This window comes from Camarhynchus parvulus, chromosome Z (assembly GCF_901933205.1).
Source record: "Camarhynchus parvulus chromosome Z, STF_HiC, whole genome shotgun sequence".
NCBI classification, from domain to species: Eukaryota; Metazoa; Chordata; class Aves; order Passeriformes; family Thraupidae; genus Camarhynchus; species Camarhynchus parvulus.
This window is the reverse complement of record NC_044601.1, coordinates 60,058,324-60,070,321: the sequence shown is the minus strand read 5'-3', so window position 1 is coordinate 60,070,321 and position 11,998 is coordinate 60,058,324. Positions and strand designations below refer to the sequence as shown.

Sequence of the window (11,998 nt, the reverse complement as noted above, 5' to 3'; positions counted from 1 at the left end):
AACACTGTTTGTCTTTTTATTTGTAAACCAGAATTTGAAATACTTTACAATATATTTTTAATTTCATTTGTCTAAAGAAATAGCATTAAGAACTGAAAGAACAGTGTGCCATTAAATGTCAAGGACTGTATTTTTAAAAACCTTTCTTAAAAAAGGTTCTAGAGGTACGATGAATTTAAGTTGCATTTTAAAGTCAACTACTTAAGCATCTCAGTGATTGAAAATGAAGTGCAAAATTGGAAGTCCAGTCACAGATGAGGCTGTAGAGCTGTGCTCAAGACTGAAAGGTCTATATAGGGCAGGCACAGTTGCACTATCCCCACTGCCAGCAATGAATCCTGCAGATCTGAGCAACACCACTGATTAAGTCAGTTTGAACTCCTTAATATAAATTCTCCCTTTCTAATAAGAAGGATATAAACTAAAGCTTTCAGTTAGGCAATAAAACCTTTCTAATTAGCAACAAAAAAGTATAAGTGACATGCTTACTCTGTTTCAGGCACTTTCAAGATCATAGTTTATTTACGGTAGGTAAAAAGCTAGTATACAGATTAAGGGATCTCTTAAATTTCAACTCTACAGTTATACACCATCTAGTATTCTTGTTCTGAATATTAACCAAAAGGTTTCTAAACACCTGTAAGCCCCACTATAAATCTGCATTGGTATGATGAAAAAAGTATAGAAATCAATGCTTAATTTTTTCAATGCATAATATTTACACTGTGAAATCAATGGGAAATAACAAGCAGCGGCAAAGAGGCAATAAATTTTAAAAAGCCAGGGTTTTATATAGGTTTTGGGTTTTTTTACAATAGTGTGCTAATCAGCATAATTGTATATATAAAAATTAAAATATAGCAGAGCATCCCATTACAGAAATCTGAATTCTCTGAACTGCTGCCATTACTTGCTAACCATTTACATGCAACACCTGCTAGGACTGACTTTTTGTTTTTGAAGTGTAAAATAGTTCAAGGTTTATGAGACAAACATTAATTTGTGTACAAAACCAAAAACTGCATTTAAGAATTGTACTGGTCATGAGTCTTTTCCATACAGAAGTGGAGGGAAAGAAAAAAGTACCAATGATAGAAAGCAGTCTCTTTCCATTCACTAATTTTCAACGGCAATGCATAGACTGAGAATACCTGGATGACAAACTCCAGAGACTCTGGAAACAAACAGCTTTCACACACAGGACCTCTGCAGGAGGCCTTTCTTTGCATCAGATGGCAATGGCTGACAACAAATAAGGGGCACCAGGTGTACAAGTAAGTAGATCTTGCAAAATACTAAGATGGGGCAGTTGTTAATATACAATTTGAACTATATATACACAATATAATGGAATGTATCCCCTCGCAAAACTGGTTTATGAAACAATTGGACCTTTCTATACTAGCCTTATGACTCAGCTATCATTCTAATGAAAATATAAGTACACAAGAGACCTGCATTAATGAAAATTAAAATTTATGGGGCATTTTACAGGAACTATTGACAAAGCTGCTTAATGGCATTTCTGCTTTTTAAGTAATTTTGTTATATGTAATTGAAAATATCTGTGTATAAAATGTCCTGACAGACATTTCAACATGGAGCTTTGGTGACAAACCACTTCAACAATGAGGTGAAAAATTAAACAAAGTATTTAAGGTAACTCAAACTGAATAGGAAATGGAATGCCAATATGGCAGTTCACCCTTCTTCTGTTGTTTTAAACAGGAAAGTCTCTTGTACCAGCAGAATCCTGTATACAGATAGAGAATGAGGGAATACACCACTTATAATTCCCATTAAACAAAAGCCGATTCATCATGTGAGAAGGTACAAATTACAGAAGACATGAATAGTCAATAAAAGAGAAAAAAACTGGTTTACATGAAAGAAGAGAGAACGCTTCAGTCTGAATGCAGTTACTTCGTGAAAGCTGCTACAACAGCCCACAGAACCTCATTCGTGTTGGTTTTCATACATTCAACCTCAGGGTCTAAATCCAGGAGCTGCCGCACTCTCTTTGTGGCTAAATCATACTGCTCATCCAGGAGGGGGGCAAAAGCGTTCTCCAGGACGTCTGAGGCGTGGGCTAAGTACACGAGCGCCAGCAAGCGCTTGTCCATGCGGTGGGGGTCGTTCACCCACTTGTCAAGAACTGCCTCCTGAACCTTCTTGATGAGGCGCTGTTTGATGTTGTTGTTGGTGAGAGGGTGTGTGGTCATGTCAAAAAGAAGGAAGTTCTGTTTCTCTGTTGTCAGTACACCTTTTTCCACTAGATTTTTAGCTAATCGCTCACGGACATTTCGTAGTTGGTAGTGCAGCTTCAGTGGGTTCCATGTTTCACCTAAAACAGCAAGAAAACCACACAACAGTCAGACAAAGTTTAAGCTGCACTGCTGCAGTGATTTTTTTTCGCCCTCTGTGGTGCAGAATGAGCTGTCAAAATCATATAGCAGACTACAAGACACTGTGCTCCTGTCAGCATTTCTCCGATCCTTGACATCGAGGCAGAGACCAGGAGACCTCCTTGGAGCAGCTCTGGGGTACACTGACAGTTTGGATGAAACAATACTAAGCCACGTCTTGATTACAGATATGAAAAATAAACAGAAACCTTGTATTGTTAAATAAAAAAAACAATCAGTTGTGCAGAATTTATTTAAGTAACAATAAAAATAAAGTACAATTAAGCACCTTTCTACAGTCTTTTACCATGTCAGAGACCAGGAGAAGTGTTACTGCTTTTCTTCTGCCACAGAGACAAGTTAATGCACAGTTACCCAGTGGATTTCTTTATTTCTGCAGGTTTCCACTCCTCTCCCCCTTCCCGCCTCCACCATATGAAACAGTGACCATGCACTGTGAGAATGTGTGTGGCACAGGTGTGCTCACATGAACCACATATTAGACAGAGTCTTTAATGCTTCTATACAAATTATTTCTAATGCCTTCTGTTACAGCAGCAGAACTGGGCCCTCAGAGTGTGTGACTGTATGCATAGAGGAAATTGACAGAGGACAAAATCAGCATCAACAGCTCCAACTAAAACTGTTTATCACTGCGAATTCTGCCTTTGCTTAAGAGCTTATTTAACAGGCTAAAAATTTTAATTCCGGCTTACTTAAGAATTTATCATAATCCCCTCCTGATGTCAAAGACTACGCATTTTAAGGGGCAAGAAAAGGAACAGCTTTAAGTATTTCTTACATAGATGGAGATTTTTCATAAATGATATGAGAACTTCTGTACCAAACTTTAAAAAATTTATTGGTTAGCATAAAATAATAACAACAACAACAGTAAGCTACAGGTGACTTTGAGGTTTCTCCCACTGTGGTGGAGGGTGTCACACACTGTATCCAAGTAACAGCCAAGATAAGCAAACAAATCAGGTGACTCCAACTGCAGAGTGAAAGGCAGAAAACCCAGCCAGGCCTGAACTACACAAGTCCAACTACACATCACTGAATGTGATTCCCCAGTTTGATCATAAATGAAACTATCACACAAACACAAAAAAGTGGTTTCCTTACTACCTTTCACAGGGCAAAGGTTACTTCCTAGATTTTTGTGCAGTTGCCATGCGGCTGAAAGTCAGTGCTGCGGTGACACCTTGTGACCAAGCTCTTCAATTACAGAGACACTTTGTAGAAACGGAGAGAGATGTTTGCTACATCTGAAGGAAACCTGACATTTTGGTTCAAACGTCTATATTCCCTACCTTTGCTTTCTTTAGAGGCTACCTTATAAACATCAGCCTGGCAAACATCACCTTACATGTCCACATTTATTTACTTGATGGCTTTGAACTCACATGTACTGTAACTCCAAGCAGCACTCTGCATCACTGATAACCATTGACAGAGTAGATTTTTTTCCAGGATCGACCTGGTCCCCAAGGCAAAATTCTAACAGAGTTTATGAATTTATTTTAAATAAATCAAAATAAAGCAAAAACAACCAACCAATAAAAATAAAAATCCCCACCCAGACCCACTGAAATATTTTTCTTCAGAAGGACAGATCTCTAAACCATGGGAACCGAAGAACACTAATGCCATCCAAGAATTAGTAATTAATAAACATATGTTAGTAAAAATTATTGATTCAAGCCTTAGCCACAGCACTGATGATAACTATCTTCACAGAGCCAAAGCTCAGCAGGGTCAGGAAAGCCTTAGCTTAACTCAAAGAAAACCTACAACACTAGTTCATTCATTAGCTGACCTTTTTTGAGCCAGTCCTAACTTGATGCGCATTGCACTGGGAAAGGAGGTGAAATGTCAGCACAAATTATGTATTTGGGACAAGAAAAATAATTTTTTTTTCCCAGCTGTAAGAGGGAAGGGGAGCTGAGTGAGAACTGAACTGCACGGCTCCACAGCAGCCATGCCCCTCCTGACATATAGTCCAGTCTCCCCCCTGCCTGACAGCCAAGGAGCAGGAGAGGGGGGATGGCAAGGATCTGAGAATGAATGGTGTGCAAGGAAGACTGTTTAGGGTGGTGCAGAATGAATGAGAAGAACAAAGAAAACAGAGAAAGGCAAAGCAGAGAAAGGCAAAGAGATTTTGCTCATTTCTGCAGCTTATCGGTTTTAAAAAGTAGCAGATTTTACACAGGCAACTTCCAAATCTCATTACTCCCAACCTCACAGCCACATTGTTGACAATGAGGGTCAACAGTGCAGGGTTTTTTCCTGCGCTGTTTGCACAAATGAAGTACAGCTCTGATCTACTCCAAGGAAGCTGCATCTATGTGCTTTGTGAAAACAGACGAAGGCTACTGATCAATTCTGTCTGCAGCTCAGCCTGGAGAGGATAAGGCTCTAAGGAAATCGAGCTGCAGCCTTTCTCAGCTTAAAGGGGGACTGCAAGAAAGATGGGGTCAGACATTTTAGCAGAGCCTGGGACATGAGTAATGGTTTCAAAGTGAAGGAGAGTTGGCTGAGATTAGATACAAGGAAGAAGTTTTTTACAATCAGACACCGGAATGGATTGCCCAGAGAGGTGGTGGGTGCCTTGTCCTTGGAAGCATCCAATGTCCAGTTGGATGGTCTAGTGGAAGGTGTACTGGCTGACTGCAGAGGGCCCGAACTAGATGGCCTGTAAAAGTCCCTTCCAAACAAACCTATTCAAAATTCTATGATCACTGACATTTCATTCTTTCTCAACTATTTACTAGCTTTACACAGAAAGCTGTGTGCAAAGTACTCATCTTGAAGACTTTGTTTTGATCAACAAGAAGTATCTAACATTTAAAAATATTTATTACATTTCTTCAGTTAATGAAAAAATAAAACTCCTAACACTTTATTTTTTCTTTATGATTAATGGCCAAATCACCCTCAAGTTTTATGTGCGAGCTATGAGCTCTTCACCTCCTTTCTTTATTGAAAGATCTGAATACTCAGTGCCCACACTCAGGCTCTGAACTTCCACCAACCATCATCTCCAAACACAGAGAAAGGCAGTTACATCTCCAGGGTGCAGTCCTGATTTACTTCAGAGTCAGCAGAAGGCACCTCTTCCACTGAGTTGAGATGTCCTCTGACACTTCCATACAGATCCTTTCTGTACCAAGTTAAGTCAAAAGCAACAGTTACTCATATTTGATTAAAGGCTACAATCAACAAGAGACTACCCTAGAGGACAGACTAATTAACTTTTTTGCATATTTTCTCTCAAAAAACCTTGCAATATAATCTCTAGTGATGCCAGATAATTAGCTTTATTTGGGTAAAAAAAGCAAATGCCTTATGTGCAAGGCTTACCACTAAGCAGTTCAATCCAATTTTGTACTGTTTCAGGAGGCTGGGTCTCTTTTATGTGTTTCAGAGCTTCATCAAGCAGAACATCCCCTGTAGGAGCATCTGACTTGCAAATCACCTAAGAATGAATAAAACAGAGTCAGTATTTTGACATCATTCATATATGACAAACATACCCGTCAATAAAAAACCTACCAGTTAGGAAAACCAAAATAATTTTTTTAAAAAAATAACAAACTCTCTCTTAAGAATATGCAACATTGAAAAAGGCAAATTTTCATTACTAAAAAAAAAATAGCTGTATGTGCTTTAATTCAAAATACCTTAAGTCTGAGGTTAATCTGTAACTTAAATTAACCTTAATGGGCTAAAATTATAGTATTAATAACAAACTTAAAGCTGTATTTTGAAGGAAAATAACTCACTTATCTAGCCAGGTTCATTGCTACCTCCCAAGAACAAAGTACACTGCACTAAATTAGTTACTGAATACAGTCCATTTTACTGCTTCACGTCAATTTATTCAAACTACTGAGTTAAACAATAAGGTTGCATGAAAATAACAACCAAAAAAAAGGTACAAAAACTAGTTTTCTTCAATATACGAACAGATAAAAATAGGTTCATGACATCTTCAGGTTTTGCAGCTCTGAAGAACACACTGCCAACTAATAGAGTTTCATTTAATTACAGTTAAACCACATTTACTAAGGAAAATACACATGCACTAATAAACCCCTTCACATGCAACAATAAATGCAATACAATATAAGTCTCTTATTTAATAACCTCTAAAATTATTTGAGTTCTTCACTCAGGAAAGCACAACAAAAAAACTGATTCAGAGGAACATAACAAAATTAAAAAATGTAACTGCTGTTTACCCCTATAAGTAGCTACAGAAACCATGCACAAATACATTTTTTTTCAGGAGACAAAATCAAGAGCACCAAATGAAAACTTACAGATTAAACTAGCTCAAGTCAGTATGTTTAAATAAAATCCTTCTTTATTTATAGAAGAATTACTACAGTTGTTAATAATAATAATAGTTGTTAATATTGTTGTTGTTACTATTATATCTGGCAATTTAAACAGTTTACACTAGCACTTTACAAGTATCAGGGAAAAGGTACCAGGTGATTGAAAGAAAAATGAATACATCAACACAATTCCATATATATACACACACACATATGAAAAGCAGGAAACGAAAGCTCTTATTTTTCTTAACACTTTAGGGTAGTCAGAAAGGTGTTCTGGAAATGTCATACTGTTCCATAGTTCAGGGAACATCCTGTTTCTTCAGAGATGCTGGTACTTAGCCTGATTGTAAAAAAATACTCTTTATTCCAATTTTTCAGTGATGAATCAGGTATTAGATTTGCCTGGTACTTATCAACTAAGGAAATTTCAATTATAAAGAATATTTAATTTGCATTTTTCACAATGCAGCTCTTTAATTAAGCAAAGCTAAAAGACTAAGCACAGATTTTTAAGTAAACTTCATTTTCTAGTTTTAATACAAAAATTCACTCTTGCATGAATTGCTCAGAATTGTTAGCAATAAAATACCGAAGAAAATCTGCCAAGAATTTTTTGGGATTCCTTTTGATTCTAATAACTCTATTGATTTGGTTTGCTCTCTGAGCCTGTAAGGCAATGTAGAGTACCATCTTCTATTCTCAATAACCATTTGCAAACCTCAAAACTAATTTATTTGTTTCTAATATTGATGCCAGTAGACAGAACTCCAAAATGGTGTGACAATTACACACTCTTAAGCCAAATTTACAAGGATGTTGCCATGTGTAACACATCATATCCACTTACAAAGTCTTACTAAGGTCCATCAAGTCCTTGTCCACTCTTTTCTCAGTCTCATTTGACTCTCTATGGCATTCAATCATAGATTTAATGCATCTTGATCCATTCTGAAGTACAAAATATTATCAGCAGAGATCAACCTGATTTAAGGCTTTAAGTGAAAATCATTGTAGCTATCATTCTTTCAAGTTAATTATATTATTAAAGTCACACTTAGCTGGTTATACATCTGTGCTACTGCCCGAAAAACTCCAGTTTACCCTCTTTCTCCTCACCTTATCACTTGTGCCCCATCTGATGACAAGATCAAGAGAGTGGTTCCAGTAAAAACTAAACTGATCAAAGTAAATTATTTCACCCCTGAATTACAACCTTGGATGTATTATTAGACAGCTCTTTCCACTTATTAGGCACAGTATTTCTTTCCCAGCCAAAGCTAAGGGCATGGGGAGCAAAGCCTGCAGAAGCAGAACAAGGAGGACACTTGACAAAGTAGAGACTTAAATCTGGCCAACACAGAAACAAAACTGAAATTTAGTGTTAATGGAAAACTTCAAATAAGGTGCAAAATAACACAAGTCATTCACAAGACTGATTTCTAAATTGATGGAGGTGGTGTGTTTAGGGATTTTATTTGCAGGGAAGTACTTAAGCAGAAAACAACCTTCATCTAAATTTTAAATGAATGCCTATTTTTATAGAACCCTCCTGCCTGAAAACTGAGAAGTATCTCAAATACTTTACAACAGCCGAATAAGAAAACCTCTAAATTGCGTAGATGTTAGATCACTTCAAACAAACCACACGATAAAATTTAACAAAAAACACGCAACCACAACCAAACAAAAACCAATCACAACTCAGACCAATAATTTTGCTTGTGTTCTTTAGTGAATATACATACAGGTTATTTTTCCATTTTCTTAAAAAGCCCAGCAACCTCACAGTTAATATTTCAAGTAGATAGAACTGACAAGGTTTTCACAGAATGAAAATAACTCCTGACTGAATGCCTAAGAAGATTACTGAATGCCTAAGAAGCCAAAAGCTCTGGAGGAAAAAAAAATGTGCGAACTAATCAATGCTGAATATGCTTAAACGAGGCTAAAAGAAGTAGGGACTGTTTGTCAGAACAGAGGTTTGATTTTTCTGAAGTCAAGGGAGCTGGGAGGAGGTTAGGGAATTCACAAGCTTGCCTTAAAATTTAGAAAAGATAATATTGACAGAGAAATGTGCCATAAGAGAATTTATTTGTGGAGGACAGATAACATTCAACCAGGTTTTCAATAGGCTTATTTTACAAGTGTCCTCTAATGCTGATGAAGAAAAAATTCTTCCAAGAGCATGACTTTGCACATTTTGTACCAAGGGAAAATTCAGTGGTAAAAGTAAAAAATAAAGGCCTCAAATCTTCAGCCCAATTCTATAAAGGACCGTAGAGATGTGGCCATCTTGAAGGTCAGAGAGCACAACCAGTTAAACACACCAGCCTCATGCTTGAACTAGACAGTTGTATGTTCTCAGGGGTCCCAAGAACAATTATGGTTTCCTTCCCATGCAATGCAAGCACAAACTGCAGTGTTGTGCACACCAGAAGTAAACTGGTGGCTTGCAGGACACATCAGTTGTCTGGCAGTTATCTGTTCCTTTCAGCCTGAGCCCACATCCCACCGGCATTGCAAAATCCAGTTCCTTTGGCAGATTGTGGCTGGCAGTAACTGCTGCCACCATGCCCCAGCCAGAGCCACTGGCAACGGCTGGTCAGCAATAGCACCAGTGACACATCCAGGGAACAAACACGGGCACAGAACAGGTACCAGAGATGTTCCAAGGCATTTCATCTCACCACCGAAACAACTTTTAACTTTGCACATCTGCCTTAGGTCATTACTCAGAATCATCATCATCACATAAAGGAAAAAAAAACCCAGGCTTTTTCTTAGAACCAGTTGTAATTTATAGCTCCCGTATTGCTGGAGCCTGACAAGTGAATGTGACCATTTTCCTGCGCTTACCTTTCTTGTTAGCAGACTTTTGCGCCTCATTCCACAGGCCTCCAGCTGGAGCCGCCCCCGCAATGCCAATTCAATTAACATACAGCCACGCAATCCTGAGGAGATGCAATCATTCCAGAACGATGTGTAACCCTGTGAAGAAAGAAAGACATTAAGATATCTCCATCTCCACCTGAAAGAGAACAGAAAAAGGGCCTTGCTGTGTTCTCTAAGCAGTTCTCTTGCTTTCACACTTTTGAAGTAGCATCGCTAGTCACTATCATTCCCGCCGTGAAAACATGAAAGAGAAACAGTCTCATCCTCTGTTAGTTTTGACACTCAGTCTCTGCCTTATGAAGAACTGGGAATCCTCAGGAAAATTATACAGAATGAAAGAGGGCAAGACCAAGAACTGTGAGGTATAAAGTGTAGTTTTATACATAGTAAAAATAAACTTAAGATATTTTTAAGACATCAGGCATTTGGCCTTACTGACATCACATGGCTTTATGATTGACCAAGAAACATTAATGTGATTTTACATGCATAAACAATGTGGCACTCAGAAAGCAATAATAAACTAAAAGTGGATATTAAGTTTTAACTATGGAGTATACTGGAAAACACAAACATGGTAATCAACACAAATTACAGAACAAATTATTTTGGCTTGAACATAGTAAACTAAAAGAAAAAAGCTTTCAAATAAATATTTATAACAGCTACTACTTTGTCATTTAAATCCCTTGAAAATATGTGCTTTTACAGCTTGAAGCATAGTTCTTATACAAACTGCAAACCACATTTATTCCACTAAGCACACCTCACCTACTGTGATTTCTCTATGCTTCTGCATCGACAGCTGTCTGCTGAAATGGCAGAACAGACCACTTGACCCAATACATTTACTCATCAGTACCTAGAAACAACTATTGATTTTTGTACTCCATTGTTCAACAATTATGACCAAAAAAATTTTACAAAAATAATTATTTTATATGGAATAGCCAACAATGTTCTTGCATATTTTTTAATATTTGAGTATCTAAGATAAAAGTAAAATCATTGAGAAATGTTCTGAGAAATGTTTGATATGATTCATAAAGATATTTCCAAAGTCCTCTAGTGAAGCACCTCTGGAAATACCAGCTTTGGGATACTTTATAGAAAGATGCTGTACACAAGACAAGGTGGGGGAAAAGCAGAAGAATGTTCTGCTTTTCATAAAATTGCCATAACCAAGAACCAAGACTAGCTTAAAATAAGAGCAAGCCAACTTTCTTATTTTTGCAGATGAAAGCTGCCAACATATAAAGATACAAGGGAGATATATTTTAAGTCCACTAAATTTACAAACCAGTCCCTAACTAATGACATAAATTACAGCCTTCCATGAATGTGAGAATACTTGTTTCAATTTTGCACTCAGCTATTTTCAAGAGCTGTATTATATAGATGACCAATACTTATGAAAAGTCTACAAAAGCCCCGAATCTCTAAGGTAATTCCTGAAATAGGTCCCATATATTTATTTAAAACACCATAAATATGAGTTTGGAAAGGCATTTGAGAAGCTATCTAATCAGCCTTCTACTCTAGAGCTGATACTTTGCAGATATCAGCTACTTCTATAATGCCATTCCGTAATTAAGATTTTGGTTGGCACCAGACATTTTTTGCCACATAACACATATGATAAAGTGCAGTATTTGCTTGAGTGGGAAGAGATATGACTCCTACATTCTATTTCCAGTCAGTCTCTTTACATAATAATTTCTGAAGTCAGACAATACATAAGCAAACTAAAAATCTACAGCACAAACTCACAGGCAAAATAGTCTAACTAAATCATCCTTTAAATTAACTCAATCTTCCTGGAGTAACTCAAAATGAATGGGAAACACTTATCTTTGATATTCCAAACACCCTCTTGACACCTGCTTTAACTGGTATATAGCATAACTAGAAAAGATGCTCAAAAGAGAAACAAAGGGGTGGAGATTAATAATTTATGAGAAGGTGGAATGGCAAAATAGAATAATGCACTATTTGTAAGGAAACAAGGGCTAAAAGATGATAAACCAAGCTAGCGCACAGGTTAGGAGTCAGTAGCCAATTTCTTTTCTGGTTTTCCACTCAATTGCTTTAATAGGAAGGCAGAAGTTTCAAAAAAACTTTAAAACTTCTTTAAAAAACAAGAACAATAATGAAGTTTGACAGACAACAACCAATCTGTAAACCACACATGGATCAGGATGTGGACAGGTTACATTCTCAGGGAGAGGGTGGGATCAGAATGACAATTCCCCCAATGACAATTTTGTGTGCTCATTACAGCACACAAAACAAGACAGGGACATGGTTTTTAAAACTGTTCATTTATTCCAATTCCTAGCAGTCTCAAAACAC

At 37.2% G+C, this 11,998-nt stretch overlaps 1 protein-coding gene across 2 annotated transcripts in view; it reads right to left on the bottom strand.

Moving 5' to 3' along the window:
* Window positions 1-503: 503 nt before the first annotated feature.
* The window catches only part of GOLPH3 (golgi phosphoprotein 3), a 28,337-nt gene continuing 16,842 nt past the window's right edge, over window positions 504-11,998 (bottom strand). For both annotated transcript variants that reach the window (XM_030968387.1, XM_030968388.1), the window contains exons 2-4: window positions 9,611-9,742; window positions 5,772-5,886; window positions 504-2,344 (exon numbers count right to left, since the gene is read on the bottom strand). In XM_030968387.1, the coding sequence (XP_030824247.1) occupies window positions 1,920-2,344; window positions 5,772-5,886; window positions 9,611-9,742 (672 nt within the window). In that variant the 3' untranslated portion in view covers window positions 504-1,919. The remainder of the gene's footprint in view (window positions 2,345-5,771; window positions 5,887-9,610; window positions 9,743-11,998) is intronic.